Raw genomic sequence first — 25,596 nt, forward strand, 5'->3', positions numbered from 1 at the left:
GAATTTCGCCCTTATATGGGCAGTTATATTTCGAAGGCCTCGCGGAATAGAAATGGTTTTAATTTTGTCTTAAAATGAGGTAAAGATGTTTCTTCACGCAGATAATTGGGGATGGAATTCCAGAGGGACGGTGCGGTCACTGCAAACTTGTTTCATCTCAAAGTAATTATATGCGTTAAGGACGGGATCAAAAGAAGATTCTGAGTCATCGAACGGAGGACTTTAGAAGGACAGTAATTCTGTTTATATGGGCATCAAGCAGGGTAGTCTAAATCGACCAGGATGATCTTGGGGCTCAAGGGTCTCTCGTACGAAGAGAGACTGAACAAATTGCAGCTCTACACTCTCGAACATTTAAGTACCTCACGGGACGTGTCGAAGTGGAAGATGATATTTTCTTTCTCAAGGGACCCTCGGCCACAAGAGGGCACCCGCTCAAACTCAGGGGCGGAAAATTTCATGGCGACACCAGAAAGTATTTCTTCACAGAGAGAGTGGTTGATCATTGGAACAAGCTTCCAGTGCAGGTGATCGAGGCAGACAGCGTGCCAGACTTTAAGAATAAATGGGATACCCATGTAGGATCCCTACGAGGGTCAAGATAAGGAAATTGGGTCATTAGGGCATAGACAGGGGGTGGGTAAGCAGAGTGGGCAGACTTGATGGGCTGTAGCCCTTTTCTGCCGTCATCTTCTATGTTTCTATGTTTTTATGTTTCTATATGACTACAGTTAATACATGAAGAAGTTAATACATTAAGAAGTATTTTGATGAAACTTCCTTTCGTTTACTGGTACAGTCTTCTATCTTAAGTATTCTCGATTATTGTAACATTATATGTCTAGGTGCTTACAAGAAAATTTTCAAAAAATTGAGAGTGATTCAGAATACTGCCGTTCGCCTCATTTATGGTTTAAAAAAATGGGAGCCTATCACTCCTTTTTATTTGAAACTCCATTGGTTGCCGATAGAGTCGAGGATTCTGTTCAAATTTTCCTGTATTTGTTATAAATCAGTTTCGGGTTTGTTACCAGGTTGTCTTGCGTCTCATTTTTCTTTGAGTCACGCCAAAAAGACCACACGTAGAGTGCACTTGTTTTCATATCCCTCATTAAAATCCTGTCATTATAAGAAGTTCCTTGAGAGAACCCTCTCATTTTGAGCAGCTAAATTGAATGTATGGCTTGGAAAAATGATGTTAGAGGTCTCTTCCTATTTTGATTTTAGAAAATTGGTAAAGACTCAACTCTTTGATAGGCTGATATCTTAATGCATTCTGCTTCATTTTTTCAATCAAGTTCCTTAGATTCAACTTGATGTATTTGATCTGTTCTATGTATTACTTCTTTCCCTGCCATGCCGGTATTTTCTGCATTATATTGTAAATGCTTTCTGTCTTTATCTGTTTTTAAGTCCATTATTCTAGTAAGCGTGGTGGGACGCTGCCGATATGTGAGTTGTGCCACACTTACCTGGCTTTCTGAGATGCTCGGCCTGTGCTCCAGTGCACAGAAAATCATTAAAAACAAGCATCGGTCAGTGGTGCAGGGATAGAGAAGGGGACAAATTCTGTCCTTGTGCAACTATTTGGGATTCCAGAATCTTGCTTACTCTTTGAGTTTCTAGAATCTTGCTTACTCTTTGAGGTTCTGGGATGTTGCTACTCTTTGGGGTTCTGGAATCTTGCTTACTCTTTGAGATTCTGGAATGTTGCTACTCTTTGGGGTTCTGGAATGTTTACTCTTTGGGGTTCTGGAATCTTGCTTACTCTTTGAGATTCTGGAATGTTGCTACTCTTTGGTGTTCTGGAATGTTGCTACTCTTTGGGGTTCCGGAATCTTGCTTACTCTTTGAGATTCTGGAATGTAGCTACTCTTTGGGGTTCCGGAATCTTGCTTACTCTTTGAGGTTCTGGAATGTTGCTACTCTTTGGAGTTCCGGAATCTTGCTTACTCTTTGAGGTTCTGGAATGTTGCTACTCTTTGGGGTTCCGGAATCTTGCTTACTCTTTGAGGTTCTGGAATGTTGCTACTCTTTGGGGTTCCGGAATCTTGCTTACTCTTTGAGGTTCTGGAATGTTGCTACTCTTTGGGGTTCCGGAATCTTGCTCACTCTTTGAGGTTCTGGAATGTTGCTACTCTTTGGGGTTCCGGAATCTTGCTTACTCTTTGAGATTCTGGAATGTTGCTACTCTTTGGGGTTCCGGAATCTTGCTTACTTTTTGAGATTCTGGAATGTTGCTACTCTTTGGGGTTCCAGAATCTTGCTTACTCTTTGAGATTCTGGAATGTTGCTACTCTTTGGGGTTCCGGAATCTTGCTTACTTTTTGAGATTCTGGAATGTTGCTACTCTTTGGGGTTCCAGAATCTTGCTTACTCTTTGAGATTCTGGATTGTTGATACTAGTTGGGGTTCCGGAATCTTACTACTCTTTAAAGAGAGAGGGATGAATCCGAGTCTGAATGGGCCCAGCCACTGATCCTCAAGCCTTGCATTGAAGAATGCTGGTGGAGAAGGACTGAGGTTGAGATAGACACTAAAAAAGGACACGGGATGGTTTCCCACGGGGACAGGGCCAAATTCTGTCCCTGTGTCATTCTCTTTGGAGACCTGCTTCTTCTCAGGCTATCATCCCGTGTGCCTGTTAAGTACAGGAAAGGCAGGGGCAAAATGCCACGGGCTATTCCGGTTATAACTTAATCCACGAACCATCCATCAACCTGCTGGCTCAAACTGCCCCCTGCCTTCTCCACCTTCTCCTGAGCAGAAACCTGGCACGGACACCGAGTTCATCAATCATAATAATGTCATAACAATTAGCCCTGATCGCTCTCAGCCACACCTCCCTCCTCCACCTCCACAGCTGGGCCCTGGCTGCCCACTATTTTGGGTTCAACGGGTGTGGCCAGATGTGGGAAGTGCGTCCAGGTTATAAATCTCCAGAACCAGGCAGCGGGAGATCAGAAGTAAACACAGGCAGACAAAGACTGGACAGACAGACAGAAAGAGACACCTGTCAGCATGGGAAGCAGTAAAGCTATTCTTATCACATCTTCCTGCCTCATTCTCCTTGCTCTGTGTGCCGGTCGCACAGGTGAGTCTTTCCCTTTGCTATGATTTTTATTTTTTTATTTGTCATTTATACATTTGTTAGAATTTAAATAACAAACATAAAGGGATATCCTTTTTTATCAACAGCGTTAATGCTCATACAAATAAAGTGCAAAGAAAAATTCTATCAATGATCTAGTCCAGCGGTTCCCAACCCCTGTCCTGGAGGATCACCAGCCAGTCGGGTTTTGGGATAGCCCTAATGAATATTCATGAGAGAGATTTGCATATAATGGAGGAGGCAGGCCTGGAAATCTGCTCCATGCGTATTAATTAGGGATAATAATAATAATAACAGCTTATATATCGCAATACCATGAAGTTCTATGCGGTTTACAAAGATTAAGCAAAGGTACAAATTGGTTGACTTTAAGAGGGGAGGAAGAAAGAGGGTTAATAGGACAGGAAATCCATTTTTGAGGAGAGAGTGATCAATAGAACAAGTTAATCGCTATAGAGGGGAGAGAGAAGAGAGGATCAGTTGTCTAGATACTTTAGGAACAGGTGTGTTTTCAGACGTTTCCTAAATTCCTCATAAGTAGTGGGCGAAAGCAATTGTTCTAGGTCTTTACCCCATGATGCTGCTTGGTGCGAGAGAAGATGCTCATGGTGTTTTTTTCAGTTTACAACCTCTCACTGGGGGGGGATATCCTGAAAACCTGACTGGCTGGTGGTCCTCCAGGACAGGGTTGGGAACCACTGATCTGGTCCACATCATACAGACCGCCAGTGCTACCGCTAGGAAAGAAATTAACTAAACCAAATAAGTTACAGGTGGCATACTTTTGAAATGTCAACTGAACATCCTCCCAGACTTGTAAAAGTAAATTAAGAAATTCCCTGTATTGGTTTATCCGTAAGAAAGTCTTCCAACGGGACTGGGTCTAGACCAGGGATGTCAAAGTCCCTCCTCGAGAGCCGCAATCCAGTCGGGTTTTCAGGATTTCCCCAATGAATATGCATGAGATCTATTTGCATGCACTGCTTTCATTGGATGCTAATAGATCTCATGCATATTAGTTGGGGAAATCCTGAAAACCCGACTGGATTGCAGCCCTCGAGGAGGGACTTTGACACCCCTGGTCTAGAAACACGTATCTATCACTTGCATGTGATATAAGGCGTTTGCAAGGAACTTTTAGAAAAAAGGTTGCACCCACTGCTAAAACCCTAGGCTTAAGCCAGGGATCTCAAAGTCCCTCCTTGAGGGCCGCAATCCAGTCGGGTTTTCAGGATTTCCCCAATGAATATGCATTGAAAGCAGTGCATGCACATAGATCTCATGCATATTCATTGGGGAAATCCTGAAAACCAGACTGGATTGCGGCCCTAAAGGAGAGACTTTGAGACCCCTGGCTTAAGCAGTAGAAATTACTTCCTCTTTAACTGAGTCTACTTAGATACATCGGGGAAAAATAGAGACTCGGCTGCAAAACAGAACTTGTTTCTTCATGAAATGCAACTTTAAAATCGCTTGTTTCTCTAGTTCTGATTTGAACACTACCAACAAAGTGGCACGTTTTCTTATTGTGTCCGTAGATCAGTGGATCCCAACCCTGTCCTGGAGGACCTTCAGGCCAGTCGGATTTTCAGGACAACCCTAATGAATATGCATGAGAGAGATCTGCATATAATGGAGGTGCCAGGCATGCACATCTGCTCCATGCATTTTCATTAGGGCTATCCTGAAATCCCGACTTGCCTGGGGGTCCTCCAGGACAGGATTGGGAACCACTGCCTTAGATGACTCAAGAAACTGAGATAAATCTAAACGGTCTGGGGAGGATAGTTTATCTATTTCCCCCCTCATCTACCACCTCCCTAGAAGCCCTCAGAATGTAGTAAAGATTATCAGGCTCAAAGGTATCCAAGTTAGTATATTGCAGACTCTCCCGCAAATACGTTCTCAAGAGCTCCAATGGAGATAGGTAGTGTGTGATAGGGAAATTTAGAAAGCAAAGATTCTTAGATCTCATACATTTCTCCATTTTTTCTATTTTGGCATAAAGCAGTATACACTTCTCCTCCGGATTCGCGGGGGATAGGGGGCAGAGCCAGACCGCGAACGGTGAAATACCGCGAATATCTTCTGGTCCGGCTCTGACCCACCCCCGCCTCCCTCCCGCCTTCCCCCTGGCATCCGGGCCGTACCTGGTGATCTAGCGGGCTTTCGGGGCAGGAGTGATCTTCCTACGCTCCTGCCCCGTGCAGATTGCCAATAGGAAATGACTGCCGTGAGTTCCCATAGTCTCTCGAGACTACGACGGGAACTCCCAGCAGCCATTTCCTATTGGCGATCTACACAGGGCAGGAGCAAAGGAAGGTCGCTCCTGCCCTGAAAGCCCGCTAGACCACCAGGTAAGGCCGGGGCGCCGAGGGGAAGGCTAAACCATGGGGTTTTTTTTTCTTTTTTCCCCCTCTAAAAAAATCGCAAATATGTGAAATCGCAATTGCCAAAGCCGCGAATGGGGAGGGGGAAGTGTACTATCACTAATAATAAAACCCTAAGCGTGCATGCGCACTCCTACCTGCGTGATCCATAGCTCCGTGGGCCGGCAGAGAAATGTTAAAGTGTGCGGCGCATGCGTGTTTGGCACATGCACACGTTTGGAGCGTGCGTGCATGGCGGTTTGCTACGAGTGGCGCGCGTGGCGGTTTACTGTATCCAGTAGCGGTTACTGTGTGCCGGTTGCCCTTTCCACTGTATACAACACAACGCATGAAAAAAAAAAAAAAAAGGCAGGTGGGCGAAGGGGCACGATAAACAGACAGGCAGTGGGCAGGGACATTGACAGACAGACAGACAGAAATAGAGGAGGGCTTCGAAGAGGAGGGCAGACGCGAATGAAAAGCAGCGGCGGCAGCAGCGATTCGTGCCAGTGGATCAGAAGAGACCAGGAAGCCGGGATGGAGGCAGGGTAGGAACGGCGGTTTGGGAGCAGGTATTAGGGAGCAGGGAAGAGGTGCTGCTGGACAGGGGGAGCAGTGAAGGGGTGCTGCTGGACAGGGGGGGTAAAACGAAGGGAGAAGGGCTGCTGCTGGACAGGGGGAGCAGTGAAGGGGTGGTGGTGGACAGCCGAGGAAAGAGAGATACAGAAAGAAAGAAAGACAGACATACAGCGGCCAAGGAGAGAGACAGAAAGAAAGAAAGACAGACAGACAGAAAGCGGCCAAGGAGAGAGAGAGAAAGAAAGACAGATACACACCTCTATTCTAGCACCCGTTAAGGTAACAGGCTTAAAGACTAGTCTTTAATATTAAACGTAGCAGTGCTCTGTAAACTATTTTTTTTTTAATGATTTTATGCCCAGCTCTGGGAAATGCATTAAAAGGCACAGAAAGCAACGGTGTAAGCTTCATACATACAAAACAGGCACCGCCCATCGTAAAACAGACATCAGCGGTGCAAGCTTCTGTCACACACTGCCCTATCCCAGCACAGGCGTAAGCAGGGCAGTCATCAATCACTCACAAACACACACTCAGACACGCAGAGCACATGCAGAAGCAGGGTAAGCTTCCCTCACACACACTCACCTACTGTCCCCTGCCGCGGCCATGAAGAGTGTCGAAGGGTTGCCGATCTCTCTAAGACATCTGCAAATGAGCAACATATTATGTATAACAGAAGGTTACAACTGGCTCCTTTCCAGCACGGAGATATTGAGTCCACACCCAAAAAAAAAAAAAATTCTTATAACTACTGTTAATTATTTCTAAAGCAGTACCAGGCATACGCGGCGCTGTACAGAGTCACAAAGGAGACAGTCCCTGCTCGATTGAGCTTACAATCTAAACAATCAAGACAAGCAGGATGCCAGGGTAGGGGTTACAGTTAGAGGGGGATGGTTAAACTGCTGGCTAGGGTGGTGAGCATAGAAACATAGAAAAAGACAGCAGATAAGGGCCGCGGCCCATCTAATCTGCCCACCCTAATGACCCTCCCCTATTTAACTCTGTGTAGAGATTGGTGTCAGGTCAAAAGCGCGCCGGGACAAAGGTGCGCTCAGACAATTGAGTGCAGCGCGGAGGCGCGCGCCACAGAAAATTACTGTTTTTACGGCTCCGACGGGGGGGGGGCGTGGGGTGGGGGGAACCCCCCACTTTACTTAATAGAGATTGCGCCGCGTTGTGGGGGCGTTGTGGTGGGTGTGGGGGGTTGTAACCCCCCACATTTTACTGAAAACTTCACTTTTTCCCTGTTTTTAGGGAAAAAGTTAAGTTTACAGTAAAATGTGGAGGGTTACAACCCCCCAAACCCCCCCACAACACCGGCGTGATATCTATTAAGTAAACTGGGGGGGCTCCCCAACAAAAAACCCCATCGGAGCCCCTAAAAACTGTAATTTTCTTCGGCGCGCGCCTCCATCTTGCGCTCAGTTGTCAGCGCGCGCCTTTGTCTTTCGCTGAGTTATCTATGAACCGTAGAGATCCCACGTGACGATCCCATTTCTTCTTAAAATCAGGCATGCTGCTTGCTTCGATCAGAAGGCGATTTTCCAAACAGGGTTTTATGCACAGAAATGGAGTTTCAGAAAATCTCCCTAAAACAAAGGCGCATACGCATATGAACAGATAGCTGACACTTGCTCGCACACGGTCCCCCGGGGCTTGAGGAGCTCCGCGATTAAGCTACCATCTTGTGCGCTCTAAGCCACGCCCCCCCCAACTGACAAAATTAATACTGAACACCCCCCCCACACACGATAATACGATGTAAACCAGAAAATTAACCTGAAAGGTAATTTTATTTATTTAAGAGGTGGTGAATATTGTATATTTTTGATTAAACGTTAAAGGAAAAGGGGGGTGGGAAGGGAATAAATATATATATTTGATGTTATATTAGAAAGAAATTCAAGTGATGTATTTAATTTCAAATGTTTTATTATTTGTATCAGTAGAAAAAATTACAGTAGAAAAAAACAGAACATATGTATCGCCGAGGGTCACTGAGTATTATAAAATCTCACTAAATTTTGCCTACATCCTTGTACACATCTGCACTTTCGGTTTGTTTGTTCCTGGTTGGTTTTTTACTGCAGATAAGGTTGGACCTCCCTTTTCCTTTCGGGTCTGTTGCTTTGCGACAGGCTTTGTGGCACCATAATCAGCAGCTGGCCAGCTGCGGCTAGCGGCTAGATAGATCCGCCTATAAAGCAAGTCTATCTTTAACCATTTTGCCTTAGCCGACCAGTCACTGAATATCAACTTGGCTGGCTACGTTAGAGCCGGTGAGCTTTGCCCTGGGTTTTTAATGCCAGTGGCCGGATAGCGACCCACCATCAAATATCCAGAATCTCCGCAGACCGCGAGAGGTAGCTGGGCTGCCTCCCACGGTCCCGCTTTCAGGGGCCATAGAGCTCGGATATTCATACTGTGGAAGGCAGTCTGGTGATCTCCTGTGGTCGGCGGCAAACCTGGGTATTCATTGACTGGCACTGAAATCTGGGGTATTCTGCACAGTTTGTAATCTTTTGAACAATCCTTTAGCACATCCTACCTAAACAATCCATGTCAAGCCTGGGCTAAGTCATGGGCCAGACCCCGCCCATCTCCACCCAGTCTCCGCCCCATAATAGTAATTGTAACACCATTTTTTCCATTCATTTTTCATATATAAACACACAATATAATCGTATTAACAACACATAATGGTTAACTACAAAATTAAAATACACAAAGCACACTGTATGCTTCTCAACATTCATTCCTACCAGAACACAGATAACCCCTATGCAAATACAGGACCAAAAACTAAAAGTACTAATATATACAAACAAACCCTAAGATGCAAGACTCTGCAAGCAGTACAACCCCAGAGGAAAAGAAACAAATGCATTTCTTCCTGAGCAGACAGCAGATGTAAATCAATCACTGAATTAGAAAAATAAAATCATTCCCCCTACCGTTGTTGTCTCCCTCCCTCCATGCTGTGCCTTGCCTTCTGGCCTGCTCCTGCCTGGCCATTTTAGGCTGCCCCCTGGTGTTATCTTTGGGCCGGTTCCCTCTTCCTCACTGCTGCAGTGCACAAAGCCTTGGGCAGCGGCTCCTCGCACGTCCCGCACCTCACCTGGAAGCTTTTCCTCCGACGTTGTGACGTCAGAGAGAAGGCTTCCGGTTCAGGCGCAGGACGCGCCTTTTGGGGGGGCTTTGCTATATTTTGAGGCAAATTTCTTCTTTCTCCTTCTTGTTTGCGTTTAGCATTCTCACCATAAAATCATTGATGCGTTGTTCTAGTTGTCCGAAGTGCTGTCCGACAGAGGCGATATCCTGGTTGGCCCAGCAATTTTTAATTGATAGTCAGTGATTTTTAAGTGATGGGAAAGAAACAGGACAGTATAGATTCTGAAGAAACAAAAGGAAGTGAAGAAAGGGCAAACAGAAGCCGTTCAATGCCCAGGGCCTGCCCTGACTAGGATTTGAGGTTAAATGCAAGAGTGAACAAATGAATTCTTAACGACCCCGTGTCTTTCTTCAAATCATAACTCTAATATCTCGTCACCTCCCACAGATGCATTGCCAGTGAAGGGAAAACCCTGCTACGACCTGACGCAAATGCAGCAGATCTCAGGTATGCTTCATCTCACGATCTGACGGTCTTATGACCGGGGTCACTGATCACAGCTTCGAATAACAGACCGTCTGAAGACGTGTCTTTTCTGCTCTCGAACTGTTTATAGAGTCTCCCCCCCCCCCCTAATAGTGCAAAGAGTTCTGTGCAATGATGTTGTGGCTGTGATCACTGACTGTGGCTAAAAATAAGCTAACTACAGAGTGACAACAGTGTGCGTTTGGCCACTGAACGTGGCTAGAATTTACTGATCCTGGTATGAAAATACTGTGACTGTAGTTATTGACCGTGGCTGAAAATAGTTGACCACAGTGTGACACAATGTTCTCATAGCCACTGAATGTGGCTGAGATTGGCTGACTGTGGCTGAAAATAGTTGACCACAGTGTGACACACTGTGCTGGGATTGGCTGACCCTGGTATGATTATACTGTGACTGTAGTCATTGACCGTGGTTGAAATAGTTGGCTAAAGTGTGACACAATGTGCTCATAGCCACTGAATGTGGCTGGGATTGACTGACTGTGGCTGAAAATAGTTGACCACAGTGTGGCACACTGTGCTCGTGGCCACCAAATGTAGCTGGGCTTGGTTGACCCTGGTTTGAAAATACTGTGACTAGAGTCACTGACCAGGGCTGAAACTAGTTGACCACAGAGTAATAATACTCTACTCATGGCCACAGAATGTGGCTGGGACTGGCTGACCCTGGTATGAAAATACTGTGGCTGTACTCATTGAACATGGCTGAAAATAGCTGATCACAATGTGACACCTCTGTCTTGTGGCTACCGGACGTGGCTGGGATTAGCTAAGTCATGGTCTTTGTGGTCCCCAAATGTGACTGGGATTGCCTGACTCATGGTCTGTGATAGTGGCTGGGAATAGCAGACCATAATGTGACGCTGTTGTGTTTTGGCAACTAAACGTGGCTTGGAATGATGGTCCACGGTGTGACATAACTGAGACTACAGTTTATTGGTAGCATTCAATGATATTGGTCAGCCATTTCTCACTTCTATGCAAGGCAGATACCAGCTTTGAGGGAAGGATATCGTGTGCGTAAGTTTTCCTGGGTCTAACACCCCCAAAACTATATCCTGTAATGGTATTTCAGTTCTCATAAATATCTCAGGATTTTGCCTTATGTTCTTTTGTAGGGTTGGATGGAATAAAGGGTACCTCTAAACTTCCACCCTGTGATTCTCTCCAGGAGTACAATCTTCTCCCATTCCCCTTTTCCGGAATATCTGGTAGGTCTGGCCTCAGCAAACATAGACAATGCAAGTGTCACGGTGTATGTAATCTTAGCTATTTGTATAGAGACATCTGTCCCCTCAGTGTCCCCCATACACAAGTTACATGGTATCACTTTATATTAAGGACAAACAACCCCTCTCTCACCGTTCCCTTACATGAGTAACACTGTATCACTTTATAGTAAGGACAAGTGACCCCTCCCTCATTGTCCCCATACACGGGTTACACTGTGTCACTTTATATTAAGGACAAATGACCCCTCCCTCACTGTCCCCATACACGGGTTACACTGTGTCACTTTATATTAAGGACAAATGACCCCTCCCTCACTGTCCCCATACACAGGTTACACTGTGTTACTTTATATTAAGGACAAATGACCCCCTCCCTCACTGTCGCCATACACAAATTACAGGGCATCACTTTATATCAGTGGTCTCCAACTCAAACCCTTTGCAGGGCCACATTTTGGATTTGTAGGTACTCGGAGGGCCTCAGAACATAAGAACATAAGAACATAAGAAAAAATAGTTAATGTCTTATTAAAGAAATGACAATTTTGCATGAGGTAAAACTCTTTACAGTTTATAAATCTTTCCTTTTGGCTAAGTCTTAATAATAATATTGTCATTTATAGCTAAAGAGACATATGATCAAGAAACATTTATTATACTTTTGTGATTATGATAAACATACCGAGGGCCTCAAAATAGTACCTAGCGGGCCGCAAGTTTGAGAGACCCCCTCACTGTTTTCATACATGAGTTATAATGTATCACTTTATATTAAGGACAAACCCCCCCCCCCCCTTCACTGTCCCCATACAGAACAGCACTTACCAAGATGAACTTGTATATCCAAATTGTTGCTAATTAATACCAATAAATAATTGGTTGTTCATGCTTGATTGTTGGCGTTAATTGGCTCATTATACACTGAGGGTGCTCAAATTGGCACACGCAGGTTTAAGCTTTGTTTACAGAATTCCCCTGTTAAATTGTGCATGCGGGTTCATAAAACTCAAGGGAACATAATACTCCGTTTGCATACTGCGAACACCTCGCAGTTCACATAAAGGGGGGGGGAGGGATTGGGACTTGTATACCACCTTATGGCAGTCTTGCAACCGCAGGGAGCAGTCACTTCCACGGTGCGGGACCCGGAAGTGATGTCAGAGCGAGCCGACACCGACGCAGGCGGCAAGTTCGAGATGCTGCTTGCACTGGGAAAATTAAAGCAGTATAAGGGAGGGGGGGCTCGGGAAGGAGCGGGGGAGGGTGGAGAGGAGGACGGGTGTCGGCATTCAGTGGCATAGCGAGGGTGAGTGGCGCCTGGGGCGATGGTGCCATTTGCCCACCCTTTCCCCCCCGCCATACGCGTGCACCCCTTTGCCGTACCTTTTAAAGTTTGGCGCAAGCAGCCACCAACTTGCTGCGCAGGCTTGGGCGCCCTCTCTGACGTCCCTTCCTGGGGGTCCCAGAAGTGGCGTCAGAGAGAGCGCCGAAGCCGACGCGGGCAGCAAGTTGGTGGCTGCTCACGCCGAACTTAAAAAGGTACAGGGGAGGGGGCAGGCGTGCGGCAGGGGGAGGAGTGGGAAGGGGGGGCAGAGAGGAGAAGGGATGCCAGCCCCCCTAAAAAGACCATACCTTGGGCAAACCACCCCCTTACCACGTCACTGCTGGTGTCCCCACCATGACGACGCCCAGGGCAGACGAACACCCTGCCACTGCTAGTAGTACTGGGGATCTGGGTTATCACATAGCCCTGGGCGCTGAACCCGTATGGTCTTTTCTAGTCAGTCTGCAGGTGAACCTTCAAATAAATGGGAGGCACTGGAAGCAGCTTTATCCTGCAGAACTGCTTTCCGGCATCCGCCCTGGGTGGTGTTGGCGAATGGGGGTGGGGCGGGTTGGAACGTTGCTAACTCGTATCCCTTTCCTGGTGTTTTACAGACTCTGCAACACCCTCCCCTAATAGCAGTGTCCTGACTCAGGGCAACACTACTGGAAGTGCACTTCAGTCAGGCAACGGCAGCGCACCTGGAAGCGCGGTTCAGAAGGGCAACAACGGCACATCTGGAGCCCTGACTCAGGTCAACAGCACATCTGGAGTCCTGACTCGGGGCAACAGCAGCACTACTGGAAGTGCACTTCAGTCAGGCAACGGCAGCGCACCTGGAAGCGCAGTTCAGAAGGGCAACAGCGGCACATCTGGAGTTCTGACTCAGGTCAACAGCACATCTGGAGTGCTGACGCGGGGCAACAGCAGCACCACTGGAAGTGCACTTCAGTCAGGCAACGGCAGTGCCTCTGGAAGCGCAGTTCAGACCGGCACATCTGGAGTCCTGAGCCAGGGCAACGGCAGCGCACCTGGAAGCGCAGTTCAGTCGGGCAACAGCAACTCCACCGGAAGCACCTTTCAGCAGGGCTCTGACTCTGGAAGTGTGAATCAGCAGAGCGCCAACAATATATTTGGAGATACAGGTAAGATTTACTAAACTAAACTAAAAACTTGAATTTATAGACCGGGTCATCTTCGTACAATAAAAGCTCGACTTGGTTTACAATAAATGAAAAGAATTTACAATTTTGAGAACAGCCAAGTTTTTAAGTTTTTTGCGAAAAGATTGAAGTGAACCTAATTCTCTTAGCCTTAGGGGAATATCGTTCCATAATTCTGTTAGTCTAAATGAATAAGATTTCCCTAGTTTACCAATAGAGACAAAGATGCAGTGCATATTTATGGGTTCAAGGCTTAATTAGATGAGTTTTTGCAAAGACTTAAAGTGTACTGTCTCTTTAAACCCCCCCCCCCCCAAAAAAAAAAAATAAATAAATAAATAACCCTCTCCAACTTGAAACTGGTCAGGGAACCTAAAGAGGAACTGATCACCTTCTGGGTGCTTTATTGTACATAGTTAAAGGGGATAGGACTTGATGTACTGGTTTCTCTATGTGGTTTATGCAATCAAAGCAGTGTACAGGGGGGCATTGAAGTGTTCAAGTGAGTTGCCCAGGATCACAAGAAGCTGCAGTGGGAATTGAACTCACAACCTCAGCTGAGGCAGCTGCTCTAACTTCTAGACCACACCTCCACTCCCAGTGGCCTACGTTGATAACTTCCCCCCTTAGCGTGAAGCGTTTCAGTCTCCGGTAACCAGAGCTGAGATTGTGATGTCATAATGCCTCATTCCACCAATAAGAGTCAACCTCATCAATGATGTCACAATAGCTTGTAAAGGACTTGCTCTACTGCTTTTTCTTTGTAGTTACAATCAAAGCAGTTTACAGGGGGGCAACGAAGTGTTAAAAGTGAGCTGCCCAGGGTCACAAGAAGCTGCAGTGGGAATTGAACTCACAACCTCAGCTGAGGCAGCTGCTCTAACTACTAGACCACACCTCCACTCCCAGTGGCCTACGTTGATAACTTCCCCCCTTAGCGTGAAGAGTTTCAGTCTCCGGTAACCAGAGCTGAGATTGTGATGTCATAATGCCTCATTCCACCAATAAGAGTCAACCTCATCAATGATGTCACAATAGCTTGTAAAGGACTTGCTCTACTGCTTTTTCTTTGTAGTTACAATCAAAGCAGTTTACAGGGGGGGCAATGAAGTGTTAAAAGTGAGCTGCCCAGGGTCACAAGAAGCTGCAGTGGGAATTGAACTCACAACCTCAGCTGAGGCAGCTGTTCTAACCACTAGACCACACCTCCACTCCCAGTGGCCTACGTTGATAACTTCCCCCCTTAGCGTGAAGCGTTTCAGTCTCCGGTAACCAGAGCTGAGATTGTGATGTCATAATGCCTCATTCCACCAATAAGAGTCAACCTCATCAATGATGTCACAATAGCTTGTAAAGGACTTGCTCTACTGCTTTTTCTTTGTAGTTACAATCAAAGCAGTTTACAGGGGGGGCAACGAAGTGTTAAAAGTGAGCTGCCCAGGGTCACAAGAAGCTGCTGTGGGAATTGAACTCACAAGCTGAGGCAGCTGCTCTAACTACTAGGTCCTCCACTCCTCCTAAATTTTATTTATTTATTTAATTCATTTCTATCCCATTTTCCCCAAAGACTTCAGTACAGGTTAATAATATACATAATATAGAGTTAACAGGTTACAATTTACCATAGTTATACAAGTTTTTGATACAAGTTTTTATCCTAACTCAGTACATACTAGGGATCTGATATCAATATACATAATATACAGTTTGTAGGTTAAATTTACCATAGTTATGTAATCCTGCATTGCCCCAGGTGTAAAATAAGCACCTGTATATGATAAACCACTTTGAAAGATCATAAACTGAAGCTGAACCCAGACAAATTCATCCTCCTCGAAAATAACAAAGTCCCAGCCATAACCAATATAGAAATTAACTCAATCAATTACCCCATTCAGCCCACCCGAAAACTACTAGGAATGACGATAGATGCTGCACCATGCAACCACAAATCAAAAAAACCAATACAGAAATCATTTGCAGTTATGAGAAACTTAAGACAAGTTCGAAAATTCTTCGATAGAACACAATTCTGGCTCGTAGTACAATCCCTAGTCTTAGGTCTCTTAGACTATTGCAACATTCTCTACCTCCCCTGCCAAGAAACAATGAAAAAACAACTACAAACGATCCAAAACACAGCACTGAGACTTATCTATTCATTGAGGAAACACGACCACATCACGGAGGCCTACCTCGACTCACACTGGCTTCCAATTCCGGCAAGAATACTATTCAAATTCTACCGTCTACTATTTAAAACCATAAACCGCCTCATCCAAACTACATCAACTAGACACAGGAAAAACCCACACTCCATTCACACACCCTCCTATCAAAGAAGTCAAACGGAAAAAACTATATGATGGCCTCCTAGCCACCCAAGCAGCAAAACTCGACAACCAAATCTCCAATCTACTAATTATGACCCCCAGACTACAAAACATTCAGAAAAGAAATAAAGACGCTACTTTTCAAGAAATTCCTGCAAACGACTTAATACCGCTAGCTCCTTCCCACTTCCCAGTACAACTCCCCAATACCTTCCCGATTCTCCAAAGCAACCTTTTCTACTCTTGATCTACTCTAGAAATTACCAGATATCTTCTTTTTGTAATATGTTTTTTGTAATTCTTTTGTAATCCGCCTTGAACCGCAAGGCAATGGCAGAATAGAAATCTCTAATGTAATGTGATGTAACCTCAAAAAAAGCAGTATACACGTCCCGTTCCCTTTCCCTTCTTCCTGTCTTCCTGTGGACAGAGAATCGGGACAAAAATCGATTAATTGATTGAGTTCCATTGATTGATTAATTTCACTTCATTAACCGTATCGCGACAAAGAATTCACTTAGGCCTGGATTCTGAAAGCGGCACCGGCAGGCACTTGGAAAAAAAAAAAAAAAAAAAACAGCGCCGGACGCTTCTCTCTGATTATAGCGTCATTTTCAGAATTGCAGCCCGGGTCGAAGGTCGGCACTGGAAATCTAGGCCAGGGTTTTACAGGCCTACATTTCTGGCACCTACCCTTGACGTAGAATCATGCTTGGCGGCGCCGAATGTCGACCCTGCCCACAACCATGCCTCTTTTGACGTTCGGCAGTTGCTAAGCATCCGCACGGATGCAATTCTGGTGCCGTGTTTTATAGGCGCCTACTTTTACTTCTTTTAATTGGTCAATTACCACACCATTAATAGCCAATTAAAACAATTAACTTAGGTGAGAATCTGGGCCCTATTGCCTTTATCAACAGAAGCAAAGCGATTTACAGCAGAAAATGATTAATATAATCAAAACATTACAAAAAAATCATATGCAAAATTGAAAGTTAGAATTTCCCTAGTTTATAAATGAAGATTGTTTAAGTCTCATAAGAACATAAGAACACAAGAATTGCCGCTGCTGGGTCAGACCAGTGGGGTCCATCGTGCCAGCAGTCCGCTTATTTCTAGGTTAAGCAGCATAAAATTTGTTTTACTCTTTTGGGATCTTGCCAGTGACTTGGCTTGGCCACTGTTGAAAACAGGGTGCTGGGCTTGATGGACCTTCACTCTGTCCCAGAACGGCAACTCTTATATTCTTATGTGAGCCAAGAATAGGACAATCAAGCCATTGTGACATCACTGCTGAGGTCGGCTCTTAGGCATTGGTGGAATGAGGCATTATGACATCACAATCTCAGCTCTGGAATGTTGCTACTCTTCGGGTTTCTGCCAGGTACTTGGGACCTGGGATGGCCACTGTTGGAAGCAGGATACTGGGCTCGATGAACCTTCGCTCTGTCCCAGTAGGGCAGCTCTTATGTTCTTATGTGAGCCAAGTATAGGCCAATCAAGCCATTGTGACCTCACTGCTGAGGTTGGCTCTTAGGCATTGGTGGAATGAGGCATTATGACATCACAATCTCAGCTCTGGAATGTTGCTACTCTTTGGGTTTCTGCCAGGTACTTGGGACCTGGGTTGGCCACTGTTGAAACAGGATACTGGGCTTGATAGACCTTCGCTTTGTCCCAGTATGACAGCTCTTATGTTCTTATGCTCCACAGCCAATCCCAATTCCACAAGCACTATATTAATTATTGCTGATGATTCCGATGACAATTCCGATGACAATTCCGATGACGATTCCGATGACAATTCCGATGACTCTATGATAATCATATTGGGCGCAGATGATGACAGCGTGCCCGACAGGGACTGTGGTCCCAACTCTGACAGTGCGGCTCAGCAGGGCTGCAACTCCACATCTGGAAGCAAAGGTACAGGGCAGACCCATGGGAGAAAAAGAGAACAGGCCTATCTGAGGCTATTTTAAAAGCGGCTAAAAAAAAAACTAACAAAAAAACACCTAGATACTCAGTGCCAGTCACCAGATATGGCCCAGCATTGAATTTCCAGGTTCGCCTACCTCCTGCGGACTGAATATGGGACCCTAAGGGCCAGGTTCTAATAATGGCGCCTTACATTAAGTTGCGTTAGGAGCCTTAATGCCGCCTAACTTAATTGTTTTAACTGGTTCAATTAGCGCAGTAATTGCACCAATTAAAATACTGTTTTTCAAAAATGGAGGCCCCTCAGGGCGCTTCCAAAACCTGCTCCGTTTTTCCATCTAAGGAGGCGCCTTATGGTACCTATGAGCCCCCGCGGGTGTGGTTCGCGCCAGAAGCGGCCTTACGTGGTCTTAGGTGCCTCTGTAGATGCGATTCCCATGAAAGGAAGGTACCAGACATGTAGGCCTTTAAAGACCTGGCCTACACTTGCAGCACGTATCTTTCACATAGCCGCGATTCCGGAAACGGTGACATTGCGTGACTGGCACGTGAACGGCGCTGTGTTTGGAGGTGCCACCGAACAATGGTGCTGTTTGCAGAACCCGGCCTTCGGCGCTCAACACGCTTTCATTAAAAGGCTTCTTAATGTGAAATGGGTTCGCTATACACTTTCCCCTCCCCATTCGCGGTTTCGGCACTCGCAATTTCATATAATGGCAATTTTTTTGGGGGGGGAGGGGGACCCCCCCCCCACATAATTTTGCCTTCCCCCCAGCATCCCAGCTTTACCTGGTGGTCTAGCGGGCTTTCGGGGCAGAAGCGAACTTCCTACGCTCCTGCCTGTGTAGATCGCCAATAGGAATTGGCTGCCATGAGCTCCCGTCGTAATTTCAACTTACATTTGTAATCTGGTAATCATATGGTTAAACGCTGCTGAGGATCCCTGGTGCCCCCCGATTTTCACTCAACTAATGCTAAGCCTAGGGTCACCAGGCGTCTGGATTTCCCCGGTCATGCCCTCCTTTTGAGAACATGTCCTGGGGTCCGGACAGCTTTTCAAAACCCAGCATTTTGTCCAAGTTTTGAAAAGAAATCACATCAGAAGGGGGCATCCACGCAGGCGCGAATGCAACGCGGTGATGCCTTTCTGCCCAATGAACAGGCAGCAGGGGTGGGGCTGATGGCGGAGATGGGACGTAACAAGGTGGGGATGGGTAGAACTGGGAGGTCCTGGGGACAGGTCTAGGGGTTCACTACTGGAAATGAATGGTAACCAGTCCCTTATCCACAGAAAGTCATCCAACAACACGGACTGGAATATACTTGGTCATGGAATGAAGCCCTCAGTAACCTGTGATTGCTTAAGAATTAGAACAGCAACCTAATACAGGTAGGTACTTTATCATTCATTGGGCTTCAAACCGTATTTTTTTTAAAATCAGCTGTGCTCAAACTATCGGCCCGACGGGACCCGTTTCGCCACTCTGGCTTCTTCTGGGGTCAATGTAGTCGAGCGCTCACAGCATAACCTGACTTTACAGATCAAAAATATGGCGTCGGCCGAGCACAGCTGAGAAGCGACTCGTAAAAGAAAGATAAGTGTCGCTTTAAATGAGTTTGCATATATATCAATAGCAAACCTATAAATTATAAATTTTAAAAGCATTGAAAAATATTTTAAAAAATACGGTTTGAAGCCCAATGAATGATAAAGTACCTACCTGTATTAGGTTGCTGTTCTAATTCTTAAGCAATCACAGGTTACTGAGGGCTTCATTCCATGACCAAGTATATTCCAGTCCGTGTTGTTGGATGACAGGTCTAGGGGTCCACATTTTACTGACATCAAATCTGGTAAACCTAGCTAAGCCATTCTAAATGTGCCCTTGCCTCTTCGCAGGTCCAGTAAAAACCCAACCCTCTGGCATCAAAGGATCGTCCCCTGTCAAAAAAGGTGAGCACTGTCACAGAAGCATCAGAGTGCCCTATAGGGCAGTTTTTGAAAACAAGAGAGACCTGTCCTTCTGTGTTGACAACCTAGAATCAGTGTGTCTGTGCGTGTGGCAACTTGTCCTCTCCTGAGGCTGGAATCAGAGTGTGTCTGTCTGTCTGTCTGACGACTTGTCCTCTCCTGAGGCTGGAATCAGAGTGTGTCTGTCTGTCTGTCTGATGACTTGTCCTCTCTTGAGGCTGGAATCAGAGTGTGTGTGTTTTCTCAGGGTGTGCGTGGCCACTTATTAATCCAATACTTAAGAGCAGGACATGGAAGGGAGAAAATCTCCCTTACTAATGCTGCTATTATACCAATGGACAGCAGGGGGCGCTGGTTCATTGAGGTGGCAGTTAGGCTATCCTCTAAGTGGCGCTAACCTGCAGAACAGGTTCTGACTGAGTCAGAGAGTTGGGACTCAGGCAGGGAGGAGTAGATCTGTTTCAGAGTAGCGTCAGAGAGGTCCCTAAAAGAAAGGTCTCCAGAAGGAGGAAGTTTTCCTAAGTATGGGAAGAAGCAAGGCTTTGGGAAGCAGTGCCGCCCCGTAAATGTATGAGAGAGACCTGCAAGGTGAAAGCTGAATATATACTGTATGCATATATATATATATTGGAGACTATGTTGGAGTGATTGCTGCCTGGTGTGGGTGGAGAAGAGACTCCGGGGAGGAGAGAGAAGAATTAAGAGTTTATGGTGTCATCCCTGAGCCTGTGCGGTAAACAGGTCAGGTCTGTGAACAAATAAAAGTTTCCTTTCCGCCTTACCAGTCAAAAATGACAAAGACTAGGGGGCACTCGATGAAGTTACAGGGAAATAATTTTAAAACCAATAGGATGACAATTTTTTTTCCACTCAGAGAATAGTTAAGCTCTGGAACGCATTGACAGAGGTTGTGGTAAGAGCGGATGGCGTAGCTGGTTTTAAGAAAGGTTTGGACAAGTTCCTGGAGGAAAAGGCCATCGTCTGTTATTAAGAAAGACATGGGGGAAGCCACTGCTTGCCCTGGATCGATAGCATGGAATGTTGCTACTCCTTGGATTTTGGCCAGGTTCTAGTGGCCTGGATTAGCCACCGTGAGAACAGACTACTGGGCTTTATGGGCCATTGGTCTAACCCAGTAAGGCTATTCTTATGTTTGTATATTCTTACTGTGTGTATGTGTGTAGTGGTGCATACAGAGTCCTGGAAAACCCAGCCAGGTCTATTACAGCGGTTTACATGTATTAATGCATCATAAACATTACAACAATCTGAAAGAGAAAAGTGATTTGGACCCACTGCTCCCTTTGAGCTGAGAAGTCCTCCATGTACAGTCCTGCCAGTGGAGGGCGCTGTTTCATGATCACATTTTTGATAGTGAGGGACAGGGAAGCTCCGCAGCAGCACTCCAGAGAACCCGCCTGTCTCATGCAATTGAAAACACAATATTGAAGCAGTGCCCTCCACTGGCAGCCGTGCAGTTGGAGGACTCCCACTCAGCTTACAGAGAACAGTGTTTGGACCCCAGTTCATTACGCAGGAGGAAATTCAGGAAACCGGGAGTCACCCAGGCTAGAAGGGCAAATTTTGGTGGAATTTTATCGAGCCCTAAATAGCAGGTTAGAAACATAAAAACATGACAGCAGATAAAGGCCAAATGGCCCATCCAGTCTGCCCATCCGCAGCATCCACTATCTCCCCCTCTCCCTATAGGCTAAGGCTCTTTACACCTTCATTGTGAGGTCATAGAGCATTATTGTTATAAACTAAGGCTCTTAACACTTGCATCTCCTCCTCTTTCTATTGGCTAAGGCTCTTAACATTTGCATCTCCTCTTCCTATAGGCTAAAGCTCTTTACACCTGCATTGTGAGGTCATAGAGCATTATGGTTATAGAAACTTGAGGGCAGATAAGGGCCAAATGGCCCATCCAGTCTGCCCATCCGCAGCATCCATTTAGAAAATCTGGTAACGCGATACCAGGAAGTGACATCAGAGGGAGAGCCAAGGCTGGCGTGAGCAGCCAAATTGATGCTGCTCACGCCAGCAAAGAGTTAGAGGTACAGGGAGAAGGGAAGGTGTTCGCAGCAGGGGGTGGGGAAAGAGCAAGGTGGGGTGTAAAGAGGGTGGGGGTGCCATCACCCCAGGCGCCTTCTACCTTCTCTGCGCCACTGATCCCATTCAAAGCTAAAGAACTGGAGGCATTCAAGGGAGTGGCATGGGAGCCTGGACAGTTCTCTTGATTTCTAGATAGAGGTTACTGTTCCTTCTAAGCAGAGTGAGAGTCTTCCAACTGCATTGCTGTCAAGGGGGGCGTGCTTCAATATTGTGTTTTCAGTCACTAAGGACAGGCAGCTCCACAGGAGTCCTGCAGAACTTGCCTGTTTCTCACTCCTGAAAAATGTGATAGTGAAACAGCACCCCCTACTGGCAGAGCTGTAGATGGAGGACTCCTGCTCAGCTTAGAGAACCTGCGGCCCATGGAGCGCATGCAGCCCATCAGGTACTATTTTGAGGCCCTGGGTATGTTACCATTGTTCTGGAACGTTGCCCGCCTCGCTGCTGTAACCTCACGCATGCGCTTTCCTGTGTCTGCACGCGATTGTGAAGTGGAGTGGAGAGCACAATCGCGTGTGTACGTAATCTCGTGAACTCTCGTGAAATTTGGCACCTCTCCTGGTGGTGACTGCTTGATGTAAGATGGTGGTTGTGTCCAGTGTTGGAGGAGGTGAGAGCTGAAGGCGGTCGCGGACGCGACCGCCGGACATATAAGGCACAAGTTTTCCACGCACAAAACAGATATTGATTCTCCCCTTTACAAAAAAGCCTAGAGGACTACACCAAAATCTTGTCTCTTGCAGTTGATACTTTAGAATCTAAATCACAATTTTGTATGAGGTAAAACTCTTTATAGTTTATAAATCTTTCCTTAATTAATTCTGATAATTTCAGCTATACACAGCTGAAAGCAGAAAGTGAAAAACTCTCTAACTTTCTGCATTTTGCACTGCTTTCAGCTGTGTATAGCTGAAATTCTCAGAAGCAATTAGGGAAAGATTTATAAACTATAACGAGTTTTGCCTTGTGCAAAGTTGTCATTTCTTTAATAAGACATTACCTTTTTTTTTTTCTGCGGCCCTTCAACTACCTCCAAATCCAAAATGTGGCCCTGCAAGGGGTTTGAGTTTGAGACCGCTGGCTTAGAGGGAACGGTTTGATTTCCCCTTCTAGGGGGGAGGGGGGTCTTTGTTTATTTGTGAGAGATATTTCTACCCATAATAAAAGACTGATGGATATTTTTTTACTAACAATATTTGAAGAATGTTTTTTTTCCTGGAGATTTGTGCTTGGTGTGGTAAAAAATGCTTTGGCCGACATCTGAGAACCTAGAGATAATTGCAACCGTTTATATCATTAGGTGAAATATGTTTGTGCCGTATGAGAGCATGGTCATCCCAGATGAGTGATATGATGGTCAATGGATGGAAATTGTACCAATATATTTCTTGTAAATTCAACACTTATATATGGACAACAAAAAAATTTTTGCTATTGTTTTGTGGTTGTCTTCGAACAGGTTCCTCGGTATCCTCGGACACCCCAGATTCCTCCGACTGTGAAGACTCCAGTGTCTCTCAGAAGAACCCATGAACCACCACGTTTAGTATATCTTCCTTTTTTTAATTTAAAAACAATAAAACAACACTCGGTTTTTATTGTGTATTTTTTTTAAAAAAATTATTGTATGTTGACTATTTGGAAACTGTGATTGTTTGTATTTGGAAATAATTATTTCTGTGTAAACCGCTTTCACGCCTTTTTAGGTCATTTCTATCAAAGGCCAATAAAGAATAAGAATACTAGACCGTCTATCTGCTACTTCGCCAAGACTCCATAGAGCGTTAAAAAGCCAGCGCCACTCTCCTAACCACTGATGAAGAGCTGATCTCTAGTTCTCTATGCTGTAGTCATGCTGTATGTGTATCGGTGTGATGCCTGTGTGAGGTAGAAAATGATATGGCGTCAAATTTGTCCCCGTCCTTGCGGAAACTCAATTCCCCACCCATGTCATTCTCTAGTGTGACGTTCTAATAAAGACCCTGACTTCAGCTGTCCAAGCTGTATTCATTATTTACATGCGGTGGCATAGTAAAGGTAGGAGATGCCCGGGGCAGTGGAACCCTTCCCCCCTCCCTCTCCCCACTCCTTCCACTCCTCCTGCCTGCCCCCATTCCACACTTGTGCTCTCCCTCCCCCCTCGTACCTCTAAATCCTCACCAGCGGAAGTGGCTTCGGCAGCATGCTCCTCACGCCAGCACTGGATTTCCCTCTGATGTCACTTCCTGGCCCCATGACCCGGAAGAGATTCAGAGGGGAAGTAGACTGGGGCAAGCAACAGGCTAACGAAGATAATGCAGAGGGATGGAGGGTGGGATGGGACAAGCATGGTGGGGTGAGGTAGAGAGGTGCCAGCACCCCCACTGACTCGGCGCCAAGAGCGGTCCGCACCCCCCCTTACTATGCCACTGTTTACATGTTATGTTATTCTAAGGCTTGTATTCCACCTATACCTTAACAGTTTGAAGGACAGATGATAGAAAACATAGATAGTACTTGATGTTGATATAACAGTGTTATTATAGTCAGACATGGATATCTATTTTGTAGTGATTTTTGAAATGGAACCCGATAGGCAGGATCCAAATCGACTGTTTTATCTTCGTTCGATTTCAGCACTTTAGGTAATAGAGCAGCTAGAAAATCGGTTAGATTACATGCATCACGGCCTTCTAGTAGGCCGAGAATACGGAAACTGCTTCAGTGTGCTCTGTTGGTAGATTCCTCCAAAGCACGTTCCAGCTGCATTGTGCAGTTGGCCTGCCGATGTGTTCAATTGATTCGTTAGCAGCTTTAGATTTCAATGCAGTTTTTGGCTTGCACATGCCTTTTTTTAAATTAGATAGGTCTTCTTTAATATCTGATATGTCTTGTTTAGTTTTTTTGTGAGTACATCGCGTATGCCTCTCAGTTCTTCTAATATGGTTGCCGAGGCTTCGTCTTCAATTCAGTTTGAATTGGGTTTTTTATGAGGAGAAGGAGGCTCTGCGTTTTTGTTTTGTTTTTTGCCTGACTTACCTGTAGCCATAGTATTAAGAAGTGTTTGCTGTTGAGCAGTAGTTATAAATGCGAAGAACTGATGATTTCTCAATATTAAATCACTTTTTCCACCAGAGCACACCCTCTATGCAGCCATTCGTTACAAAGCTCGCTCCCCACCAGATTATAGAAAACATAAACCAGACCATTCCATCCAGGAATTACAATTTATAATTCAGGATACATATGTGGGTCTTTAATGAAGACCCTCAATTCAGCTGTCCGTGCTGTACATGTATCAATGTGATGCCCGTGTGGGGCTCTGATGAAGATTCACATTTCATGTCCTGGCAAAAACCCAAATACTAGCAATATTCCATGCTACCAATCCTCATGTCTGTCTCAATAGTGTCTCCCTAGTCTTGCGATTTTCGATGGAGTACCCATTCTACACCTCTCAGGATTTTGTAGACTTTGATCGTATCTCCCCTTAGTTGTCTCTTTAGTCTTTCCTCATACGAGAGGAATTCTATCCCCTTCATCATCTTGGTCGCTCTTTTTTTCTAGTTCCGTTATATCTTTGTTAAGATAAGGTAACCAGAATTGAATGCTTTTGACCTGACACCGTTTGCTCTACAAATATGAGCTTTATATTGCCAAAAAATCCAACTCTTATTTCTTTTAACAAGAAATGGTCGACCCTACAGTCACATGACCTAATGTCGATTCGAATTCTTTAGGTGATGTATGCGTCTCTCATTTCTGTTCACTGTTATTTGTTTCTATTGTATTTTATTGTTGGTTTAAATAAAC

General features: G+C 45.5%; 1 protein-coding gene across 1 annotated transcript; it reads left to right on the forward strand.

Annotated features, from left to right (window-relative positions):
- The first annotated feature begins 2,976 nt into the window (after positions 1-2,976).
- Positions 2,977-25,596, forward strand: MARCOL (MARCO like). The gene is made up of 7 exons (XM_033917030.1): positions 2,977-3,094; positions 9,626-9,685; positions 10,846-10,938; positions 12,898-13,428; positions 17,493-17,705; positions 19,618-19,671; positions 23,264-25,596. Exons 1-7 carry the CDS (start codon positions 3,022-3,024, stop codon positions 23,335-23,337), a joined length of 1,098 nt encoding a protein of 365 aa, XP_033772921.1. The 5' UTR covers positions 2,977-3,021; the 3' UTR covers positions 23,338-25,596.

This window comes from Geotrypetes seraphini, chromosome 12 (assembly GCF_902459505.1).
Source record: "Geotrypetes seraphini chromosome 12, aGeoSer1.1, whole genome shotgun sequence".
Lineage (NCBI taxonomy): Eukaryota > Metazoa > Chordata > Amphibia > Gymnophiona > Dermophiidae > Geotrypetes > Geotrypetes seraphini.

Bases quoted from the DNA above. Each gene is read 5' to 3' on its own strand.
- MARCOL (XM_033917030.1), top strand. From the start codon at position 3,022: ATGGGAAGCAGTAAAGCTATTCTTATCACATCTTCCTGCCTCATTCTC. The intron at 3,095-9,625 runs GTGAGTCTTTCC...CACCTCCCACAG, and splicing joins TCTGTGTGCCGGTCGCACAG to ATGCATTGCCAGTGAAGGGA. The intron at 19,672-23,263 runs GTGAGCACTGTC...GTCTTCGAACAG, and splicing joins ATCGTCCCCTGTCAAAAAAG to GTTCCTCGGTATCCTCGGAC.